A 22490-nucleotide genomic window follows, 5' to 3' on the forward strand; every position below is an offset into this window, starting at 1 on the left:
AGTCGTACATTATTAAATCGTATTATTACATAATTTAAAAAAAAATTCAATTAAATATAAAAACACAGTTTTATTATTATTTCATACACACTGAATATTAAAAAAATTCCAATACAGATTTTTCATTTCAAACAGGACATTTTTATGAAAAAGTTAGAATTTAAAAAACATATTCATATTAGTATTACATATACGGTCAGTGTGAGCACCCTGCCTATATCTTTATATTTATTTAAGACTAGCAAGTGCGTTAGTCGTCAAGTTGCCAAGCCTGCGCGGCGCGCTGTCTTAGTCTGTGCGCGTGATGTGTACAAAAGTTTTGAGACAAAATTTTCATTATAACTTCGAATCATAAGTACTACTTTGAATATATTGAAAAAAAAATAGTAATATTTTTTGTACATAAAAATACAATATAACGTCCAATCAAAAATCTGTATATTGTTATACAACAAGTCATCTGATTTCTCTAATAAAAAAAAAATAAAAAAACAATGTGATGCTCGGGGATGCATGGAAATCTTTGTCAAATTGAGACATCTCGCTTCTAGCACATTACGGTAAATGTGTGTCTTTTTCTTACATACCCGTTTTTTTACAGAGGTTATTTGTATATTTATATTATTAAAATAATATGTAAAAATACATGTATGTATATATGTTTTATAATTATAAATATCTGTACAGTTTGGCACAAAATTAATTACCCTATCGGAAAATGTTACGTACGTCGATCATCCGTATAAAACAGATTTAGGGTGGCGCAAAATTAATCATCCAATTTTGTTTTATAATAACATTTTTATCAAATAAAAAAAAGATTTTGAGTGATGGAAATCTTTACAATTTTTTTGTAAAGTGAAAAAGAAGATGAAATATATTTGTGGCCGTTTTATCAATCTGTTTGAATACAATACTCCAGCTGTCTAGTTCACAAATATCAAATATGATTGACGTATGACACTATTTGCAAAATTGTAACATCTTCCGATAGGGTCGTTAATTTTGTGCCACCCTGTGTTATCCGAAATAACAGCGAAAAGAACACAAATTATCAACTATTCTAATTCTCTATATAAATAGATACAACAAATTGTCAAAATTTCCAGTTATATACGTGAAGGCTTCAATGTAGAAACGTGTGACGTCATCAATTGCTTAGTGCGCGAAATCACATTTTACAAAATGACCTCACAATCGGTGTCTGCTCGTCTTCCGAACGTTTCACTATCCGCCCCTTCACCCTATCTCGAGACTAGCTCCTCCAACAAAAGCTGATGGGAATTTTCTGGTATGGATGATTGTACATATCGCTCACTCCTTTCAACAACGTCCTATATCAAAAATCGTAAATTTTTAGTTGTGCATACATATTTTTTGAATGCCCAGAAAATGTACTATATCCCAGCAAAAGCGGCATATTTTTAACTTAATATTTACCCGCTACAGGGCAGAAAGTGCTGTTTTTGCATTTTGAAGAAAAGGTATTGTTTAATTATTTTTTAAAAATAAAATAAATATTTTTCAAATGGAGAAAAAACATTCAGGGTTTACCTACAAAGATCTGTTGTACAGTAAAAAGTTCAATAAGTGGCTTGATATTTATTTTTTATACATTGTATTATGTTTTCACACTTTGAAAACGATCTCCTGAAAAATCAAGATTGTTGATATATGACGTTGTTGAAAAGAGTGAGTGATATGTGCTGTGAGCGAAATGCAACGACTGCTGCGCTTGTCTTAAATGTTTTGCCACCTTTAGAAATTTCATTAAGCTTTAATGAAATAATGAATGTTTGGAAGTCCAAAAAAGGAAAAGGTGGACATGGTTAGGACATGTTCTAAGAATGCCACCTGAGAACATTAATCCCTCATGTCTCTATTTCTAACCCTGAGGATTCCAGCACCCCGGAAGACCGCTGGAGACCATTCGCCGATTGTACTAAGCGGAGCTTCGAGATGCTAGACTGCCCTGGGAGGAAGCCAAGAAGATGGAGCGTGATAGAATGATTAGGAGAAGACTTGTGATGACCATATGCTCCACCTAGGGAGTAAACATGGAAGAAGAAGAAAGCAGACCTTTAAAACGAATAGTCCGAATTTTATGACATCACAGATTTCTGTATTGACTCTTCAAATAATAACTGGTATTTACATCAAAGGAAAATTACTCACTTGTCGAATCACTTTTAAATACATATTATTTTATCTTCATCACTATATTCTATTGATAATTATTAAACTCGTTAAAGGCACATTTGATATTTAGTCTAGATTAATTTGAAGGTTTTACTACAAGGTCACTGTCGTTGGGTCAAATTTTAGCAAAATGTGTATGAAAAACAATCTGAAAGATCGTCTCACGGGTTTCTGTTGCTATTTCAAAAAAATATATCAAAATATCAATGTTTTTCACAATTTTTCAATACCGACAGTAGAAAAATGTTTTCATTCTCATTATTCGTAGTTTTCGTTACAGATTCATATCTTGAATTCGTTGTGTTTTCAATATGCTTAATAAAAGCAGTCTTTTATTAAATTGATAGTCCATTTTTTACCATCAATGTCACTCTTATTTCACTCCCGTCTTAAAACTTCAAAGTTTATAAAAATATATATATTTTTACACTTGATTGCTTAGGTAACGTTAAAATGTCAATAGGTTTTTTTTTAGTAGGTGGGTCGAGGAGGAAGGGCTTTCAAGGCATCAGCATCTTCTAATTTATCCACCAAAATATCAGCCCTGTGGTGCGGACAATCCTTTTTAAGACTCTGATATCGATATCATTCTTCCTCAGGCTAGTAACCATTTTGCAATGGCAAACATCAAAGGTTTCCCTTATGCCGAATTTCCAAGTTCTTTTCGTATTATAACTTTCATCAGCTCTAGGATCGAGAAGATTCTTGTTTAAAATCTAGTGATGTCTTCATTCTGTGACTTGTACGATGCTATATATTTACAGTGCTTCTATAATACGTAGAATGCTGGACTCTCCCAAGATGGCACAAATATATTGTATTACAGAGAAAATCCGATCATAGGAAGATGTATCCTTTTCCATCCCTTTCTATAAATAAAATGAAGTTTTCATTTCAGTCTGGAATCCTTTTTATTGGTCCTTTAGGATTTGCTGACATGTTTGCTTGTTATATCATTATGGCAATTGATTGTGTTTAAACAGTTCATTTTAGCAATGAAGAAGCTATTTTTTCCTTTATTTTATTTTGTTCCTGCACATACATGCCAAGGCTATCGGATATAAGGTTAAGGCGATAGGTTCTTCGGGCAGCCTTTCTCGTTTGTCGACTAGAACTATTTACATGTATGTGAGCACCACCTAGGAGATGTCAGTTCTCATATGCAGTGCGCCGTGGAGGTCAATTGTGTATTTTCTAGCTTATGAACTTTAGAGAGTGGTTTCACTGTTGCACTAAGTTTCGACTACAAAGCCCTTGCCAATAAAATAAATAGCCAAGATGAAATAAACACCAAACGATGAAGAATTTTAATAAAAACAGTTTTCATCTTTTAATGGTGATCACCACTGAAGTTTATAAAGATTGCTCATCTTACTTTGATCTGATTGGTATATATTCCATTGTCACATCAATCAAACAACGCATTAAATTATTTGGCTTATGTTCTTCAACAAATCATTGACAGAAGTTAAAACTCCTTGATGGTGAATGATTTAATAAATGTAGAATAGAAATACCATTACTTTGCAATAATGAGTAGTCGATGACACCATTTTCCAACATGTAATGTAGGTGATAATTTATTCTTGGCTAAGATTTTAGAAATTTGCCATTAATCATATATGTGACGCCATTCGGGAAAACCTTTGATGACAGATGTATTCATTTTATTGATCGTCTTCAAATTGGAATGATATCGAGCCAAATTTGATTGTGGTGCGTCGTATCTGCCACTGGTGTTTTTCCATGAAATGATGGATGAAAAAAAAATTGCTTTTTAAATATTGATGGAGTCCAGAATCCAGTCCAAGTAAGAGTTGACTCTGGTGTAGACTCCAGGCAGCGCGGCGGTTCCACACCTCCGAGGTCCGAAGGATACGATTCCAATGAGGGTCGCCCTCCTTTTTCCGTCAGACTCCAAGAATAAAGGACCTCCACTGTCACCTGTAATGGATAAACGTATAATTTGAGAAGAAATTCTTCTGGAGTGGGAAATCATTAGGGTAATTCTAACTGCGAACAAAAGAGGTGTCAGAAGACCCCAAAATAGATGGTTTGATGACATAGTCGCTGTGGGGGGGTAAAAACTGGCTGCAAACAGCAACTGACCGGAGGAAATGGAAAGAAGGGGAAAAGGCCTACATCCAGCAGTGGAGGGCAGAGGGCTCATGAAGAAGAAGAAGAAGAAGAAAATTTCTAAGATTACGGATCCGGGATATGATTTATAAATGGAATTAACACCTTTGTATTATGTCATCAATGATACCAATGACAGATTACATTTTCTGTCAATTTCTAGAAAAAAAATGAGATTTTTTTTTACTTTGGTGAGTAATAAACAAAACTGAGTGAATAAAAATATTATTTAAGTCATTATGTAGTCAAATAAATAAAATTTCGCCTCCAATGATACTCTGAACTTTGTTTCCACTTCAGATTTGAAACATGAGCTTAGATTTTGCACCAAGCTAACTTTTTGAGCACTTCATGTGCTTTTTACATCATGATCTATCATCCACTTCTCATGGGGAACTTATCATTCCTCGACGTAAAACATCATTCATCAGCAATTAAAGTCAAAGCGTTCAGACTATGGAATGATTGAAAAATTCAACCTCTGGAAACGTGTGAATTCTTCCATAAAACCTCCACTGTCCACCATGTCATCACTTTATTGGTGCCTTCTCAAATCCTTTTTAACTCTCTATCCAACTTCCGATGCCTTATATACTTTATCTCCAAATGGCAGTTATTAGTACTTCCCAGTACCGACTAATCTAAATAGCCCTTTTACAAAAATGGTTCAAACCTTGACCTCAGACTAGTTACTGAAAGATGCCGATAAACATATTATTTGTATTAATAGATAAGTAACTTTGAGGGTTATGACGGACCACTGTATGAAAGGTCATAAGCCCCGTAAATAGCCAGACTTCTTATTTTTCTTTATCTGTGTGGAGATGTCAATATAAATTACTTCTGAGTGGGCAAATCCAGAATGAGATCAAAAATTTGAACACACCCAAAATATCGTTAATTAACTAACCTTCACAGGCGTCCATATTCTCTACCCCTCCGGTGCAAATTTGTTGCTCACTAACCGTGATGTCGAACCGAGTGCGGTAGGTGGTGATGCATTGGTTGGTTGGGAGCACCATCAACCGAACCCACTTCAGAGTGGGAGACCCAGTCGACCGACCTGGAAGTAGAAAGATGGTTGTTGAATTGGACTGCATCGTCAATTAAAGGACATTGAATCAACAATTGATGAAACAGTGACTAGATACTGTAACACAATACAATAATTCTTATTCTCCGTCTTATTTCTCGTTACTGAGTGTTGTGACCCTTGTGGAAGCAATGACTCTTCTCCAGTTATCCCTTGACTGCGCTGCACGTAGCGCTCCAACCAACGAGGTGCTTTAACTTGATCGGTCCATTGATTGGGGATCTTCTTCTCCAGGCAACCGATCATAACCAGTCGTTCCAGGTTATCCTCATTGCGACGCGCGACTGTCCAAAATACTGGAGAATCCGTCGTGTATAGTCATTAATAAAATAATATAAAACTGCAAAATGACGTTTATCCATCAGATTAAAAGAAATGTGTTGATATGGTCTAACATGAGAATGACTTAGTGAAGAAAGAATAGTAAAAGGAAAATATTTTATACATATAATATAGGAGAATATTAAAAATAACGATTTTACTATGTATATAACTCAAAATAATTTAAAATAAACGGAATTGAATGACAACGCACTTTTCCAAAATAAGAACAAACCAAAAGACGAATGATTTTCAGTTGATACATGTCATTGAAGTTTTACAAAGCTGTTATTGTTACTTTGAGGTTTTGTTTGTTTATTTAGAAGGATTTATTACCTGTATTTCCTGTCGTGCCCCATCCTGCTACTGTGGCAGTCGCTCCAGTGAGGTCCTGGACCTTTTCATTGGATCCTTCAAACGGAAGACACAAGGGGCTGATATAATCTGAAAATAAAGGTAAAACTTCTTTTTCTTTTATGTAACATAGTGGGATGGAGTTCCGGCAGCTTTTTTCATGGATAACTATTATTTTTTAAATATTTTTTAATCAATAAGATGAAACAATGTTTGTGCTTACGTAATTACAACCTATATTTATATAATTCGTCAAAATGATAAAGTATAATACTGTAAACAATATTTAAATGATATTTGAGTACATTTTTTATGGTAAAAAGCTTGACATGACATGAGTTCCGGGCCCCTTTTTGTATGAAAAAAGCCCTGGATACACCTTTACAAATTTTTGCTAGAAAATCCTAGATTAACTAACTAACTAACCTTCACGCCGCTTCCCTTCAGAGGTAGGCAAAGAGAATAGTACGCCACATCGATCTGTCTTTGCATGCCATCTTCGCCTCTTCCACATCCATACATCTTCTCGTATATATACGCCGATTATTCCGACTCCTGACTGACCATTTTCAGGTGTTTTAAATACTTGATCATGCCAAATTTTCCTCGGTCTTCTCTGCTTTATTACTAACCACATTCGCATAGTAAATTTGTTTTACTGTTCTTTCTTCACTCATTCGATTCACATGCCCAAACCATCCTAAGACACACTTTAAACAGTGTAAACCCTGTAAATATCCAGACTTCCATATATTTCCATATTTCATTTGTTTTTTAGATGGAATTCCCATTTTTAATTTACCTTGCTTATCATGTACAAGGTTTATTGATCATTCAATTGATTTTTGTTTCTTCCAGCTAAAAATGTTTTATTTAAATCTGTGTTGGGAACAGGAGGGATAATCTAGTGTGGGCCAATCAGGAACTTGTCAGCATTTGCTCGTTGCTGGAAGGAAACCACCTAAAACTCCTCAGGAGATGTCGTCAACAGACCTTCCGTTCCACTAGAAGAGGGTTTGGCATTTTGTGTCTTAGCTTGGTTTATGGTACTATTTCTAATGTCCTTCACTATTTTGATCATGTATGATACCACCTCTTGTGAGAGGTCACTTTATGTATGTTAAGATGTCAAACTTACATGTGAATTCCACTTGCCCTCCGAGCAAGATGAGCGCTATGTCGTTACTCAGCCGGGGGTTGTTGTACGAGGGGTGGATGGTGATGTTGGCTGGAGCGTAGTCCTTGGGAGGATCACCGCAATTCTCTGGAGTACCCTCGCAGTCTAGGTCTGTTCTCTCATCCAGCTCCCCCAGTCGAACGGTGACTCTGAATTTAACGACAACATCAACATAAACAACAGCTACAACAACTGACCTTACTTATACTCACACAATGGTCCATAGGGCACTGCATCAAATTGGTGCAATGTCAATTTGATAGTTTATTATATGAAGGCAAGGTGATGAGTCTTGTACTTAAATATGAGTCCAGGCAGTGGCGTGCAGAGTGCACAGAGAATTAATGAGGGCAGGGAGTAGAGATAGGTAGTAAGGTAAGCTGGTACTACTTAGTAAGGTAGGGTAGGTACTAGTTGCGTTTTTAAATGTCACGCGGGTATGTTAGGATAGGAACTGTTTTTCTGCCTATATGGAAGGCACGCCCCTGAGTCCAGGCTAGTATTAAATAAATATTACAATGAAAAAACTATTGTATTTTTTAATTTATTTTACCCCCTCCCCCTGGGAATCGAATCCAGAACCTCCTGGAAGCCAAATGTGCTTACCTCGAAACTGTGGAGGCGGACAAGAATAAACACTAAAAATAAATAAGCATTCTATAAAAATAAAATTGCCACTATTTGTTTGTCCAAAATCTTAAATTTTCTAAATTTATTTGACGATTTCCTTGAAATTTGGTACAACGTTGTATTAGAATACGTAGGTAATTTTAATAATAAAAATGTAACAGCCGATAGAGCTTCCGTTCCAACAGAAGAGGATTCGGCATTTTGTGTCCTAGCTTGGTTTATGGTACTAATATCCATAATTATTTTTATCATGTATGATACCACCTCTCGTGAGAGTTCCTTATGAACTAACACGGATCCGATGTCGGATAGGTCCTCACCCAGGCTCCTGCAACGAGCCTCCAGCTGTTTCGCTTAGTTCTGCTCATTCCATCCGTCGCAACTCTTCGCAATCCCTAGCATAAATAATTATTAAAAAATGTACTCACAATTCCAGGCCAATTGGGAGGTTCGTGGTGCAGTGAGCAGCTGTCAAGACGTAGCGGTCATTGATCAAAGTTCCACCACACCTAAAGAGGACAGCTGTCTGCGAGTTTCCTGGAAACGACAATCCATTTATTCACTGGCAGCTAAATCAATCAGGGAATCAAAAAGGTTGGACCAGGAGATCATGACAGCCGTGGGGAGGATATGGTTGACTGTAAGGAAATGGGTCGCTTCGGCCAAAACAGCCTCCACGACAGTTTATAATGATATCCACCGATGGGAGTTGATGAAGAGCGTTCTGTTTTTTATTTTAACTCTGAAATTGAGCGAGGTCCTGTGCGATTATGATTTGAGTATCTTTGACTGATTGAAAGTTTTTTTTTTTATTTCTTTCTAAATTTAAAAGAAGTGTTTCCCGGTAATTTTATTGATTAAAAAAAGACGATTGTAAATGTTTTCCGAATTTAATTTAAATTGTGAAAATGTAAACAGATTATTTTAAAATTAAAATTCATTTGTAAAAATGTACTGATATGAAACTGCGAGATAAATTACTTGCCAAAATTTCAACACGTTTTTTTTATTAAAGTGCGATAAAAACGCAAATATGAGCTGGTAATCTTTTAGCCTTCGCATTTTTGGATGCACGCGTTATTTTATTCGAAGCTACATTGAGAAAGAAAGAACCTATTTAATGCCATTATTGGTGTATGCGAACATGAATTTGTGTAAAAACGACACCATATGATGAAGTTTTATTAGTTTATTTACGAATTTATTCAGTGATATGTAAGAAAGATAAACGTGTGAGTTCACATATGTATTTTTTCTTTTAGATACGTACAGTATATTCTGCATTTCCAGGAAAATTCGATTAATTTAAATAAACACTTTAAAATATAGTCTTTAATAAATGCTCTTTAATGAATTTTTGGCCAACGATGAAAATATTTGACAAATATTTAAAAATTCAATTAACATTTTCTGCTAAGAAATGCCAATTTTATAGCACATGAAACCCACATTCCTATAAAACGTATATGTGTGTTTTTGTATCGTATATACAATGTGTACCGCAGACTATCAAAGAACAATATGTGGTTGCCTGGCACAGGTGTAAAATCGTACAAAAGACGCATATCAGTATATTTTATAAGCGTTTAATTTTCAACCAGTTTTTTCCTCAACGGGTTTGCAAAATCTCTTCGGCTGCGCAAATAGAAACTTTTATCATTGAAAGAAAATTGTATATACTTACTTCTGTATCCCAATCTGGCCATCCAGGGATAGTCTCCAAGTTTTGCATCTTCTCCTCCCACAATTCTGCTCTCAATCTTTGACCCACAATTCTGATCTACAAGCAGTGTTGTCTTTGCTTCCTTTCCTGTTACCACCATGGTTGTCGTTTCAGCGAGAATTGTCGTGGGTGGAACTTCCGGAATCGTCGTCGCGACTTCTGGAGTCGTAGTTTCTGGAGAGGCCGTCGGCGGTGGTATGGGAGGAGGTGGTTCAGTTGTCGTCGGCGGTGGAGTTGGTGGTAGAGTGGGCGGTAGAGTGGGCGGTAGAGTGGGTGGTAGGGTGGGCGGTGGTATCGGCTGTGTAGCTGGCGGTGGAGTCGGGATCGTGGTCATAATGGGGGTTGTCTCCACCGGGTAGGGATAATTTGGCGGAGGTCTGTAATACGGCGTTCTTTCGTATCCTCGCCTTTCGTACTGATGCGGGTTCCAGCAGTCGTGTCCGTTGTAGTCTTGGGGGTCGTTCGGAGCGTGGCTCCAGTGGGGAAAGGACGCATCGTCCCAGTAGAAGTGGTGTTTAGTTCTGTCGTGGATGTTGCCTTGATAGTTTCTGTGGTTGTTGTAGCCTCCGTAGTTACCGTAGGAAAAGTGCGCTCTCTTCTGTTTGCTGTGTCTTCTGTAGATCATAGTTTCTATGAAGAGGTTGCAGCATATCTGCGGTCGGAAGCCGTCGTATCCGCAGGTGAAGAGCCTGAGCAGGTCGAGTTCGGTTCTCACAGGCGGCCTGGTGTGGAATACGGAAATGGCGGCCGGGCAGAACTGCAGATCGATGCAGCTGCAGTAGTATTGTATGAGCTGCGGGTCGATCCTGCCGTACGAGTTGAAGAGTATGTTGTCATCGTCTTCCTTGTCTCGGGTGTCGAGGGCTTGCAAGCTCTGTTGCTCCGGCGCTAGGTCTTCCGCGGCACTGGTCGGGTACTCGCTGCTGACCCACGCTGTAAATACAAAGGACATATTAAAATACATACCATTTTTATCTACCGTCACGGTGTGTCCTTGCATGACGCCTGAAAAGCTGGACCGCTTCAAATGTAAATCTGTAATGACAAACACAACTATGAGGAAAACAACGTATTCACCATTATTCTTAAAATACCACTATCTAACTTTCATCTTCATCACTATATATATCATCTTCGGAAACAACTAGAATCGAGCGGAAGGCCAGTTTTGAAACTGCATATAGTATTAACCCACATATAACGACATTAAAAAATATCGCATTTTATGTATTTTGCAGATATCCATGTTAACGATAAATTTGCATTTGTTAAAAGAATTTTGCTAATTAAAATTGCCAGGAGTGTTGAGAGAAACAATTTGATATTTGGACAATCGCAGGTCCCGACGTGTTTTGGCTCAAAACTAGTTTCCGAGCGGCCTTAGGCAAATATCGTAAAAATTTGAACAAAAAAAAACTTACCGGATTTTGTGAGACGAAAATACAGTGCGATATAATAAAAACAAGAAGAAAGGAAGTAACCACACCAAGCGTAAAAAGGTATTGTGCGTAAATAGAATATCAGACATCGAGAGTAGATTCTTTTAACTTTTTTTTTAAATTATATAATTTGTAAAACAAATACGATGACAATCATATATTTTTTGTACAATGATATTGCTGATGGATAACCAGTTTCAAAATGCGGTTTACTTAACTTCATTATTTTATTCTTCACTTTGAGATAGAATCTATCCATTTTATATAAATTTTTCTTGGTAAATACCACTTTTCTTAAAATCTATCGTGACACGTGTTTTGATGCATTCCGCAAGAAGCATGAATTACGTTTGAGAAATAATATTTTATCATAGTTCGCTATGTTTATTAGGCACATTTCGTTACACGAGAGAGAAGAAAGATACAACGTGGAGATAAAAAGAGAGCTACACATTTCGACGTAACGTGTGCGGAGCAAAAGAAAGTGATATATGCACAGTGATATAAAGCTATATAATAATATAGTGACGCGTATGCGTGCGTTGTAAATGTACACGTTAGACACTATATATGAACAGTGATGTACTATGTGTTGTGTAAGTAATATTTATCATTGTATTTTAACAAAATTAACGAATGAATAACAAAGTCCGGAACTATAATAGCTGCAATTTTTTGTCGTTATCATATTTTAGTACACATCAGATGCTATATATGAACACATGAGGTAGTGTGTGTTGTGTAAGTAATATTAATCACTGTATTTTAACAAAATGAACGAAATGAATGAATCACAAAGTCCGGAACTACAATAGATGCAATGTGTCTCGTTATCATCATATTTTAATACATTAATAGTACTGTATTTATACACAAACCAATAATATCAGTTTACCAATTCAAGCACCAATCAATGACGGTTAAATTGAAGAAACAATATTTTTTATGAAAATTTTGTATTGTTGAATTTATTGAGTTGGTCTCTCTCTCATTCTCTCTCTCTCTCTCTCTCTCTCACACATTAAATGTCTTTTATTCTTTATTTATTAGAAGTTTCACTTATATCATGTGCACAGTGCTGCAAGCGAATTTTTTAAAAACATGGCTTAAAGAAACAGGTTATTTCTGATGGCGATCATATTAGATCCAACCGTGCGTGACATTTTAAAACAGGATGCCATTTTCATGTTTTTTTGTTGTTGTAAATATTATAATCTACATAAATAATAAGAAACGCACGAAGAACGGAAGCGAAACTCACAAGTTGTGACGTAATTGTGCAGAAATTAGGTTTTTTGTTGGTGTATTTTTTACTTCAGTGGTCAACGGCTCTAATAATAAGCCAAATCAGTTGATTTTTGACACTCGTGGATCGTTCGTGAACTACCCGATCTTAATGATCTGTTCAGATGCACTACAGAAAGAAGCGGATCCCAGTTGCGTGAACGAATCTCTCGTTTATTCAGTCACTGGCTCACTGGTCAACGAAATCGTATAAGCAATGAGAATTCTTCCTGATTTTCAAATGATGATTTAGATCTTCTTCTTCTTTTTACAGATCCTCAGGATCTTGTCTGTGTCACCGTCTGCTCTTGGGACTGTTGACTGCCAGTTATCTTCACCTTTTTAGAGGTCTTCCTGGGGGTCTACGTCCTTCAGGGTTTCCTTGAAGGGCGATACGTGAAAGTCTGTTTTCTGACATTCTGTTTACACGATCATTCCAGTATCGCCTTTGTTGTCGTTCCCACCTCACAATATCTTCCGACTTACGCATGCTCCGGATATCAGTGTTCCGTACGCGGTCTTGCAACGTGTTTCCGGTTATAGATCGGAGAGTTTTCATCTCAGAAATTATTACAGTATAATGATTTTTTAAAAATTACTGCGTAAGCATCTATGATTTTAATGATCAGACCACTTGAGTGATACAGATTTTACAGTGTAGATCTTCTGAAATATTTGCCGCTTATTGCAAAATAAATTCAAGAAATATACATTTTCAATTGGTCTGGGTGTTTGTGGTGCATTTTTCACATTTACCTTCCCTATTTTTAATAGCCTATCTTTTGACAATCCTCTATAAGAAGAGGCCTTGCGGGTTATTTCTTTAGGAAAAAATGTAAAAAAAAGTATAAGTTAACTACAAAATTTATAAAAATATTTAGGTCCAAAAGAGTTAAAAGCTCACTTGAGGAAGCGAGCGAAATAATGACATTGTCATAGCAAGATGGAAATAATGGGATTTCCAAACATATTGTAATTTATGTAAGAGAAAAGGCAAGAGGTCGCGCGCTAAGCACACCATTATGTAGGAAAATCCCAATTATACGTTTTTTTTAATCTGTGACGTCAAACACCCCGAGAAATGAGCTGAACGCGATTGTTGAATTTGACTTTTGGTTTTTTGTTTCACCTGTGTGACGTCAAACACCCTGAAAAATGGGCTCAATGGAAATACAGTGCACTATACATTTATTACAGGGATTACAGGGATAAAATCCGGTATAATCGATTTGTCGGTCAATCCGGTTTTATTTTTGATTTAGTCATGTCATACCATAAAGTGAATGCCGAAACAATTGTACGTGTGATGATAGAATGAAGACGAGAGACATATTTCTGTTTTTTTTTACTATTTTTAATAGACGAGTAGTAGTTTCCACTCTTTGGCGAGTGATAATAATATTTATTTTATTTAATATATTGCTCTGATTTCAAATTTACATAGTTTTTTAGTGCGTTTTTGAATAATAGAACCATTGAACAAGTGATGGAATTTAAGTATCTTGGAGTTGACGTTAGTAGCAATGGTGATCTCTATGGTGAGACTCTAAAACAAATCAACAGGGCTGCAGCTATATCCAGATGCCTCGGATATTCAGTGTGGAGGAACAAACACATGAGAATGGAAAGTAAAATGAAGATATACAAAATATGTGTTGCGCCAATAGCCACTTATGGAATTGAAGCAAGAGCAAATGATACTTCTAGAACAATATCTCGACTTCTCGAACTTCTGAGATGAAAACTCTCCGATCTATAACCGGAAAGACGTTGCGAGACCGCATAAGTAACACTGATATCTGGAGCATGTGCAAGACGGAAGATATCGTGTGGCGGGGACGACAACGAAGGCGATACTGGAATGAGCGTGTAAGCAGAATGACAGAAGACAGACTTCCACGTATCACACTTTAAAGAAACCCTCAAAGACGCAGACCCCCAGGCAGACCTCGAAAAGATGAAGAAATAGCTGGCAGTCAACATCCTAAGAGCAACTAGTGTCGGGGTTGATGAAAAAACCGCCAGACAACAATATGTTAATGTACGTATGTAAAATACACATAATAAAACTGATAACGACTGGCAACTTTTGTGGTTATATTCGGCTTTGGAGTAGCGCATTTCATAAGAATCAACTTTGTGTATTCGTTAAACAAAAATACCGTCGACATGTGTAATTAAAACATTAAAGTAGAACGTGATTGTATGGTATAGGCGTGAAACTGTAACATCAGGCAATATCAGTAAATCAAAAATTGTATTGGAATATTCTCCACGTGACTCGATGACCTCTCTTCGGTGCCCAGTTAAGGAATCTAGTCAAACTGGACAATAACCTTTCGAGGTCAATTTGGTATATTAATTTCGTCAAAATGGCTTCCCGGATTATAACACAGCGCGCCGAAATTGCAAAAACCGTCGCCAATATTGCGCAAGATGTTGCAATTATTATGCACTTTTAGCTGATAGGAGAATTATTTTACTTATTGAAATCTTTTTGTCATTACATATGGGATTACAGAGCGGATACCGCAATAACAAAAACGCACTAAGAGTGTCAGAAATGAAAACTCTAAGGAGCATATCTGGCAAGAGTCTACGAGATAGAATAAGGAATACCAGGATAAGAGAAATATGCGAGATGGAAGATATTGTTAGGTGAGGAAGACAACGTAGACAATGGTATGCTCATGTGAGGAGAATGGATCCATCCAGACTCCCTCACATTGCACTGATCGGAAAACCCCAAGGTAAACGACTCCTGGACAGACCATCAAAGACGTGGATAAACAGCTGGGAATCGACATCGCAGGAGGTTGAACGCAACCACATCACACGCAATACTAAGCATTGCTCATGGCGCACAGCGTGCTTCTTGACAGGTATTCTCGTTTAGCATTTTTGTTATTTTCGATTGCATTGTTGTTTTGTAGATTTTAAACAATTTGAATGCTTCACAAGCATTAACAAATTAAAATACGTTCTTTTTATTTTGTTTCTTTTTCATTTAACATGACACCACAGCAATGCGTGGCCGGGTACAAGTTATTACATGAATAAAAAGAAATTGATTTGATAGTTTTGCATTCAGGTCGATTTGTGTCATAAATAATTGTGTGTAATTAAAAATAACAATTGCGGTTGAAGAAATTTCACTTTTGCCACGATTTAATTCTCAGCACTGTCTAAAAATAAATTTATCTACCTAAGTTTTATTATATATTTAAAAAAAAACTAGTTTCCTTTATCAAGTGGGAAATTCCGAGAAACACCGCGCCGTCCATAGTACGCAACTAACCGTAAACGCACACTCGTGCAAACCAGCGTCTGGTATGAATTAAATGAGGAAAGCCCCCATTCATTACATATTTTGTATGCTTTGTATGTAAAGGCAGTGGCGAGCCGTCCATATAGCCACACAAGCAGTGTCCTACCCCTAAATTAACAATTAAAAAAATGTAATTTATATTTGAAGCACTAACTTTTTCCATTTTATAATTAAAATAAAACTTTGTTTTAAAATCACTTATAATATATTTTTATATAATAATAATAATAATAAAACCCTTATCCGCACCCCAATGGTGCATAGGGCACTGCGTCATATAAACGCAGTGTTATCTTGATCGTTTACACATGAAGGAATGGTGATCAGCCCTCCGCTTCAGGTACCAGTCCAGGGTTATATTAAATAAATATGACAGTGAAAAAATCACTTTGAATTATTTTACCCCCCCCCTTGGGAATCGAACCCGGGACTTCCAAAACGGTAGCCGAGCGTGCTGACACTACGGAGACGGACACATTTTAAAAATATAATTAACATAATTATAATGTCTACTGGTTTCGAAGCTAACCGCTTCTTTATCAAGACTGATTCATACTAAAACAATATCTACTTAAACAAAATTCAAAATATTCTGACGGTTAGGGAAAGAAGCTTGCAGTCACAGTCGAAATGGATCAGGGATGATGAGTGATTGGAAACATATTTAATAACGTGGAATTGTAACATTTACTTGTGTATTTATGAGTTATAAATTATTTTTAATTGCCTTTTTAATTTCTAATATTTCTAAGTAATATAATTTGAGTCTTCTATTGCATGTGTGTAATATATTTAGACCTGTATTTTTATTATTAAAAAAGTGTTTATTTATGTTTCGTACTAACATTTTTTTGGTGTAACTGCATTTTATAGAAAAAAAAAACAACTAGGTACATAAATAGTTTTTTCCACATAAATTTTATTTGAGCAGCGGCCGGGTTTCATCGTAACCGACATCATCAGAAATTATGTTTAGTATTAGCCTGCTATAAATTTTTCTTCATTTTCTTTCAAACCGTTGTCTGTACCCGATGGTGCATAGGGCACTGCATTATACAAACGCAGTGTTATTTTGATCGTCAACGCACGAAGGGAAGGTGATCAGCCCTCCGCTTCAGGTACCAGTCCAGGGTGATATTGAATAAATATCATAGTGAAAAAAGCAATTATATTTATTTGACTCCCTCCTGGGAATCGAACCCGAAACCTCCAGAACGGTAGCCGAGCGTGCTGACCTTTACACTACGGATATAAATTATGTAAAACACTTTTTACCGTTGGCATTGGATCAGGTTAGTTTCATTGTTTTTTATTGACATAAATAATTTGGAATCAAATGAATTTTTAACTTGATGATATGAATATCCCTGAATTGTAATTGTATTTTCATAACTTGGCCCCAAATCAAGCTGGATTTTTTAAAAAAATTATTAATAATTCACGGTTTTATTATACACTGGTCACGGCGGTGGCGGATACGGTCCCAAAGTTCGCTTTTTGATCATATCGGATGCTAAAGCGACCAAAAATGTTAGTAATCACCTCAACAAAAAAGGTTCCATTGGGATTTCATCCTCAACCATCGGAACTTTATAGATGTCTTATGTGGTCGTCTCACGATGTCAGTGTCTTGAAGTTGTTTGAAGACGATGTTTTAGTCGAAGAAATGGTATTCTGATATCAGAAAGAAAGAAGCCAAAGGAAAGAAGAAAGAGAGTCTTTTTTTTTTAAACATTTGACAGAACAGAATAATAATTCACAATATTTTGAGTGTCTCCAAACCTTTCTTCACAAATATGGGTTTCTTCACTTGGGGCTATTTATATTAACATCTCAATAACGATGAATAATTATCTTCATCTATTTACAATAATAAATGCTTAATAAATAGCCCCGTAGTGTAATGGTCAGCACGCTCGGCTACCGTTCTGGAGGTCCCGGGTTCGATTCCCAAGGGGGGTAAAATAAATATTAGTGATTTTTTCACTGTCATATTTATTCAATATTACCCTGGACTGGTACCTGAAGCGGAGGGCTGATCACCTTTCCTTCATGTGTAAAACGATCAAGATAACACTGCGTTTATATGACGCAGTGCCCTATGCACCATTGGGGTGCGGATAAGGGTTTTATTATATTATTATTATTAATAAATAGCTTATTTTTATCTCACCAATAGATGTCTGTAGAAGTTCTAGTGATTCAAGAACAATGTTTCAAAATTGGTTCATATATAAAGAATTTCCAAGAATTTGAGTAGTTTGGTTGTCAATAATGGGTTGAATTTGTGAATGTTACACGTGTGTAAAATGATCACTTAAACCAGCATGTAACGGTCGTCAGCCCCGTAAATGCCCAGACTTCCATATTCTTCTTCATCTTTGATGAGATGTCAAAAAATAATACTCTTCATCTATCGTAGTCGTACAGGAGAAAGTGACCAACTAACAAAACGTAAAATGTTCAGGAGGGCCATTTGAGTCACTTTTGCTTGGCAAGAAAATAAACATCAATGCAGTTAGACACTTTTCAAGTCAGTATATTATACTTCCAAGTTTAAAATCCTTTGCGATTTTTCAGGGCAATATTAACCTAGTCAAGATATCAAATAGTCAACGATCACGTTTTTGTAAAACAATGCACTTGGTCACTTTCGCTGCTCGGCTGTACAAACACAGTAAGGGACAGTTTTTTTGTATTACGTTTTTTTTGCATTTTTGGACTAAGTGGATTCTACTTGTCCAAAAATGCCAAAAAAAACGTAAAAAAAAAGTCCCTTACTGTGTTTTAAGTTTGGACAGCCGTGCTATCTTTCGATGCTGCTAAGTGAACAAACCCAGTTTTGTGAAAATAGCAATAAATAACTGCTAAGTGGACAAACCCAGGTTTGTGAACAAAGATTTGGATAAACTCGAGATACTGTAAATAAAATAACTGGTCAAATTATGAGTTCAATAAAAATTGCAAATTGAAGTAGAGAACAGATAACTGGTGCGGTGATGGTGATGAGGCAGAAGAGATTGCTGGAATTGATACAATAAAAATATAGTACATGTGCATTAATCAACATTGATTACAATTGTTAAGAACAAACCAACATACATTAAAATATTTTATAAAGATAGTATCCGTGATATGGCCGTACTCTTTAAATCTGTTAAAGATAAATTGTCTTTTTTATAGCTTGATATTAGCCAGCGCCGAACATACTCGTATGTAAATTAATACTGTTTGTGTTGTTCAGAATTCCATAATATTAAACATACTTAAAATTCTGATGCAGGTTTCTTTAGAGGACATATTCAACAAATGATTATTAAATACCTCACCGATAACTCTACTGCTACTCTTATCCGGACCCAACGGTGCTCAGGGCACTGCATTCAATTGATGCGATGTTGATTTGATCGGTTATTATATGAAGGCAAGGTGATCACTCCTGTTCTTTAGGTACCAGTCCAGGGTAATATTAAATAAATATTAGAAATTATTGAAAAATACTTATTAGACCCACTGGGATTGAAACCAGAAACTCCAGCATGGTAGCCAAATGCGCTAACCACTACGCTGTGGAGGGTGACACACTGCATCAAATTATTTTAAGAACCACAAAATTAAAAACGTAGAAACACATCAAACAAAATGGAACATCCGTATACCACGTTTGATCAAAGGATTTTTTTAGTATTACGTAATAAGGCTCTATAATGTTCCCGATGTTCCCGATAGTTACCTAAGACAGCGTCGGCATAGATTGCTTCACATTCCTATACACAGGACTAACCTGCCGATGGTTATGCCTGTAGGAAGAGCTACCGCTATGTTGAACAATATCTCATTGGATATAGATCTGTTCCATGTGTCTGAAGGAGTTTTCCGAAGTGGGATTCTTCTACATCTTTAGCAATAGTTCTTGCATATTTTCGATTTTCGTATGTATTTTAATGTGTACGATTCAAATTTTTTAGTTTGTAATGTATACGTTAATTGAAAATTGAAATTTATTTCTTCCGATGTGGACATATAGAAGAATGCTAGGGATGTCCTGCAGAGACCACATCTCGAACGACGAGGTACTACGATTAATCGAAGGAAGAAGGCACCTACTCGCGAAGGCACCTACTGCGTCTCCAAGAGACGCAGACGCGTCGAATGGATCGGTTACGTGTTGCGACAGGAGGGTTTCCTGCGCCTGCTAATAGAGGGAATGATCAAGGGAAGAAATGCGAGAGGACGCCCACCCACGTCGTGAATATCTTTGCGACTTGTACGAGGACATGGGCTGTTCAACGCATGAGGAGCTGAAGAGGGTTTCGCAAAATAGACCAGAGTGGCGAAGTTTGTTGTTGAAGACCACTGGACAGGATTGAGAAGAAAGAAGAAAAATTTATTTATATTATCCATAAAATGATGATAAAATGTGACTATTTATAAAAAAAGGTAATAATAATTAGATAATGGAGGTGGACAGGTACAAATTAAGCCGTGATATTCGGCCAATTCAACCATGATATCATGACTCATGATGGACAAGCAACTAACAAATAATTAACTAAAAAAATATTGATACTTGTGCTCTCTACACGAGAGACTCCAGCGACAACAAAGTATTGAGTGATTTTAAAATAGGTATTTTGTGTATGATGAAATAAAAAAAATAAAATTGTAATAAACGAATGATCGTACAATATATCAACACGATCAAAACTGTGCATAGAAGGAATCTTATTAAAAAAAATCAATGAATTCGAATTTGAAACACAAAATTAAAAGTTTACCAGTCGAAATTTAAGTATGTTTAAGAAAAACGTAAAAAAGTTGCGTAAACGTAAACACATTGCGAGACCGAGTAAGAAATACCGACATCCGGAGCATGAGTAAGACGGATATCGTGAGGTGGGGACGATAACGAAAGCGATACTGGAATGATCATGTAAACAGAATGTTAGATGACAGACTTCCACGTATCGCCCTTCAAGGAATCCCTGGAGGACGCAGACCCCCAGGCAGACCACCAAAAAGGTGGAAAAACAGCTGGGAGTCAACATCCCAAGAGCTACAAGCGGAGGCACAAATAGATCCTTAGGATCTACAAAAAGAAGAAGAAGTAAAAAGTAATTGATCGAAATAAGAATCAGTTGAATAATTAATATTGTAAATAAACTAGTATAAATAAGCATAATAAAATTGATTATGATATTTTCAGGCGTCTTCCAGTAAAGGAAATATTAATAAAGAATTTTTCATACTTTTCATGGAGGATTGTACTAACTAACTATTGTAATTTCAATCATAGATGTCGCAGATGAGGTCTTCCTCGGAAAATGCAGATCGTCTTAAGATTAATAACCGATTGAAAGAATATCCAAAAATATTTTGATTATTACGATCAATATTATGATTGGAGTACCTACTAAATATTAATTATTTACATTAAAAAATTATATTAAGTTTTTCTTGAGGTAGGCACTAGCAGAAAAATGTCCTTTTTTCCAATTTTCCAAATCATTTTCATGTCCAAATTTTCGTTAAACAATACAAATCTTTTATTTCAAGGATGCGTCTGCTGTATGATTAGTTTGTAGATTAAACGATCAGTTTAAAATCTAAACTTTAGATTTTCAGAGAAAGTTGCTTGGGGTGAGGATTTTCTTTAGTAAATTTGTAAATATTTTAGCAGGTTTAAAGAATACGGCCAGTAGGTGATTTGATGAAATGTGGTGATGTAAAGTATAAAGTGTGCAGTGGATTACCAAACAATTAATGTTTGACGTTGGTTAGCACAAATTCTGGATGCAAACATCGAATATTAAAGCGAGAGTGCAAAAGCCTCAAAGATGATAAGAGATCTCTTTTATAACTTACGCGGGTTAGCAACGGTCCCCAGCATCTGGTGGAAGAGCAGAAGAAGAGCTATCATTAGCCACGTCTTGATGCTGGGCTCCATCTTTGACGCTGGTCTTCTACTGAACGTCTCCGATGGTCGACTCCTCGGCGGGAAACACTTCTGTCACACTTTAATAGCTCTATCAACACTCAAACTAGCTGTAACATCTCCGTTCAACTGTCGTTCGTCACCTGGAGAAGAAGAAGTTTCAATTACATCTTCCACGTAACATTTTAAATCTTCACCAGTTCCGATGTGGAGTCCTTGATTCGATGCTCCCGGAAGTACTATAATTTGATCGATTAAAATGAAGTAACAGGCTTTCTTCGCAATGTATATCTCGGTCGCTTTTCAAGGCGCACTTCGCAACCTTCGCGATCACTGACCACAACACTTTGCCGTAATTCCCAGACGGTTTGCTAATGAATTAATCAGTTTGGCCAATGCCGATTTTCGACGAGAAGGTCAGCGCTTGCGGGCTGGCCATGCGAGATACCGGCGGGTTATCGGCATGTCATCGCTCACTTTCACAACGAACGACTGCGGATCGTGGCTGGTCCAGCGCGCCCGTCCAAACATCTCGGACATCGACAACCGAGTGGCGGGCAGCGCGAAAAATGGCCGAATTTGTATTATTCTTCGTCCAGTTAGAGCGGACCGAGAAAAAAAGGGTCGAAGCATTTTCATATAAGTATATGCAAATTATTAACAAACGAGTTTTCGTCTACTTTATAACGTCTATAGAAAAAAAACTATGTATGTATGAGACATTTGCCGTTGTATTGGTGTTTGACGCAAATTCGATTGTTTTGTTTTTCCTCTTCTCTGTTGTTTCCAGTGTATAGAAATATCCTTAATTTACAATAAGTTTTAAACATTTTTAAAGAACAATTGACCCTTATAAAAAATATTCAATTCC

The 22490-nt window shown here is 36.4% G+C and overlaps 1 protein-coding gene and 1 long non-coding RNA gene across 3 annotated transcripts; one reads left to right on the forward strand and one right to left on the reverse strand.

The window, feature by feature from the left end:
* Positions 1-42: 42 nt before the first annotated feature.
* Positions 43-22171, reverse strand: LOC148310810 (uncharacterized). Of its 2 annotated transcripts, none has more exons than XM_088257773.1 (7): positions 21550-22171; positions 9595-10566; positions 8339-8447; positions 7242-7429; positions 6086-6193; positions 5246-5398; positions 43-4143 (listed from the first exon to the last, which is right to left on the reverse strand). In XM_088257773.1, exons 1-7 carry the CDS (start codon positions 21629-21631, stop codon positions 3977-3979), a joined length of 1779 nt encoding a protein of 592 aa, XP_088113899.1. In that variant the 5' UTR covers positions 21632-22171; the 3' UTR covers positions 43-3976. The 2 variants fall into 2 exon arrangements, with proteins under 2 accessions (XP_088113899.1, XP_088113898.1); XM_088257772.1 differs by having other exon boundaries at positions 9595-10668.
* LOC148310811 (uncharacterized) lies at positions 6051-8906 on the forward strand. The gene is made up of 2 exons (XR_015837350.1): positions 6051-6205; positions 8347-8906. It is a non-coding gene; the product is annotated as an uncharacterized LOC148310811 (long non-coding RNA).
* Positions 22172-22490: the final 319 nt, after the last annotated feature.

Source organism: Brachycentrus maculatus, unplaced genomic scaffold (genome assembly GCF_059751285.1).
Source record: "Brachycentrus maculatus isolate JH-2025_06_01 unplaced genomic scaffold, ASM5975128v1 h1tg000087l, whole genome shotgun sequence".
Taxonomy (NCBI): Eukaryota; Metazoa; Arthropoda; class Insecta; order Trichoptera; family Brachycentridae; genus Brachycentrus; species Brachycentrus maculatus.

What these genes read in the sequence shown, in the direction of transcription:
- LOC148310810 (XM_088257772.1), bottom strand. Translation starts at nt 21,631, where the DNA reads ATGGAGCCCAGCATCAAGACGTGGCTAATGATAGCTCTTCTTCTGCTC. An exon ending in GGGGACCGTTGCTAACCCGC is followed by an intron (nt 10,669 to 21,549) that starts GTAAGTTATAAA and finishes TTGTCATTACAG; the next exon opens with ATTTACATTTGAAGCGGTCC. An exon ending in GGGCACGACAGGAAATACAG is followed by an intron (nt 5,399 to 6,085) that starts GTAATAAATCCT and finishes TTCTACTTCCAG; the next exon opens with GTCGGTCGACTGGGTCTCCC.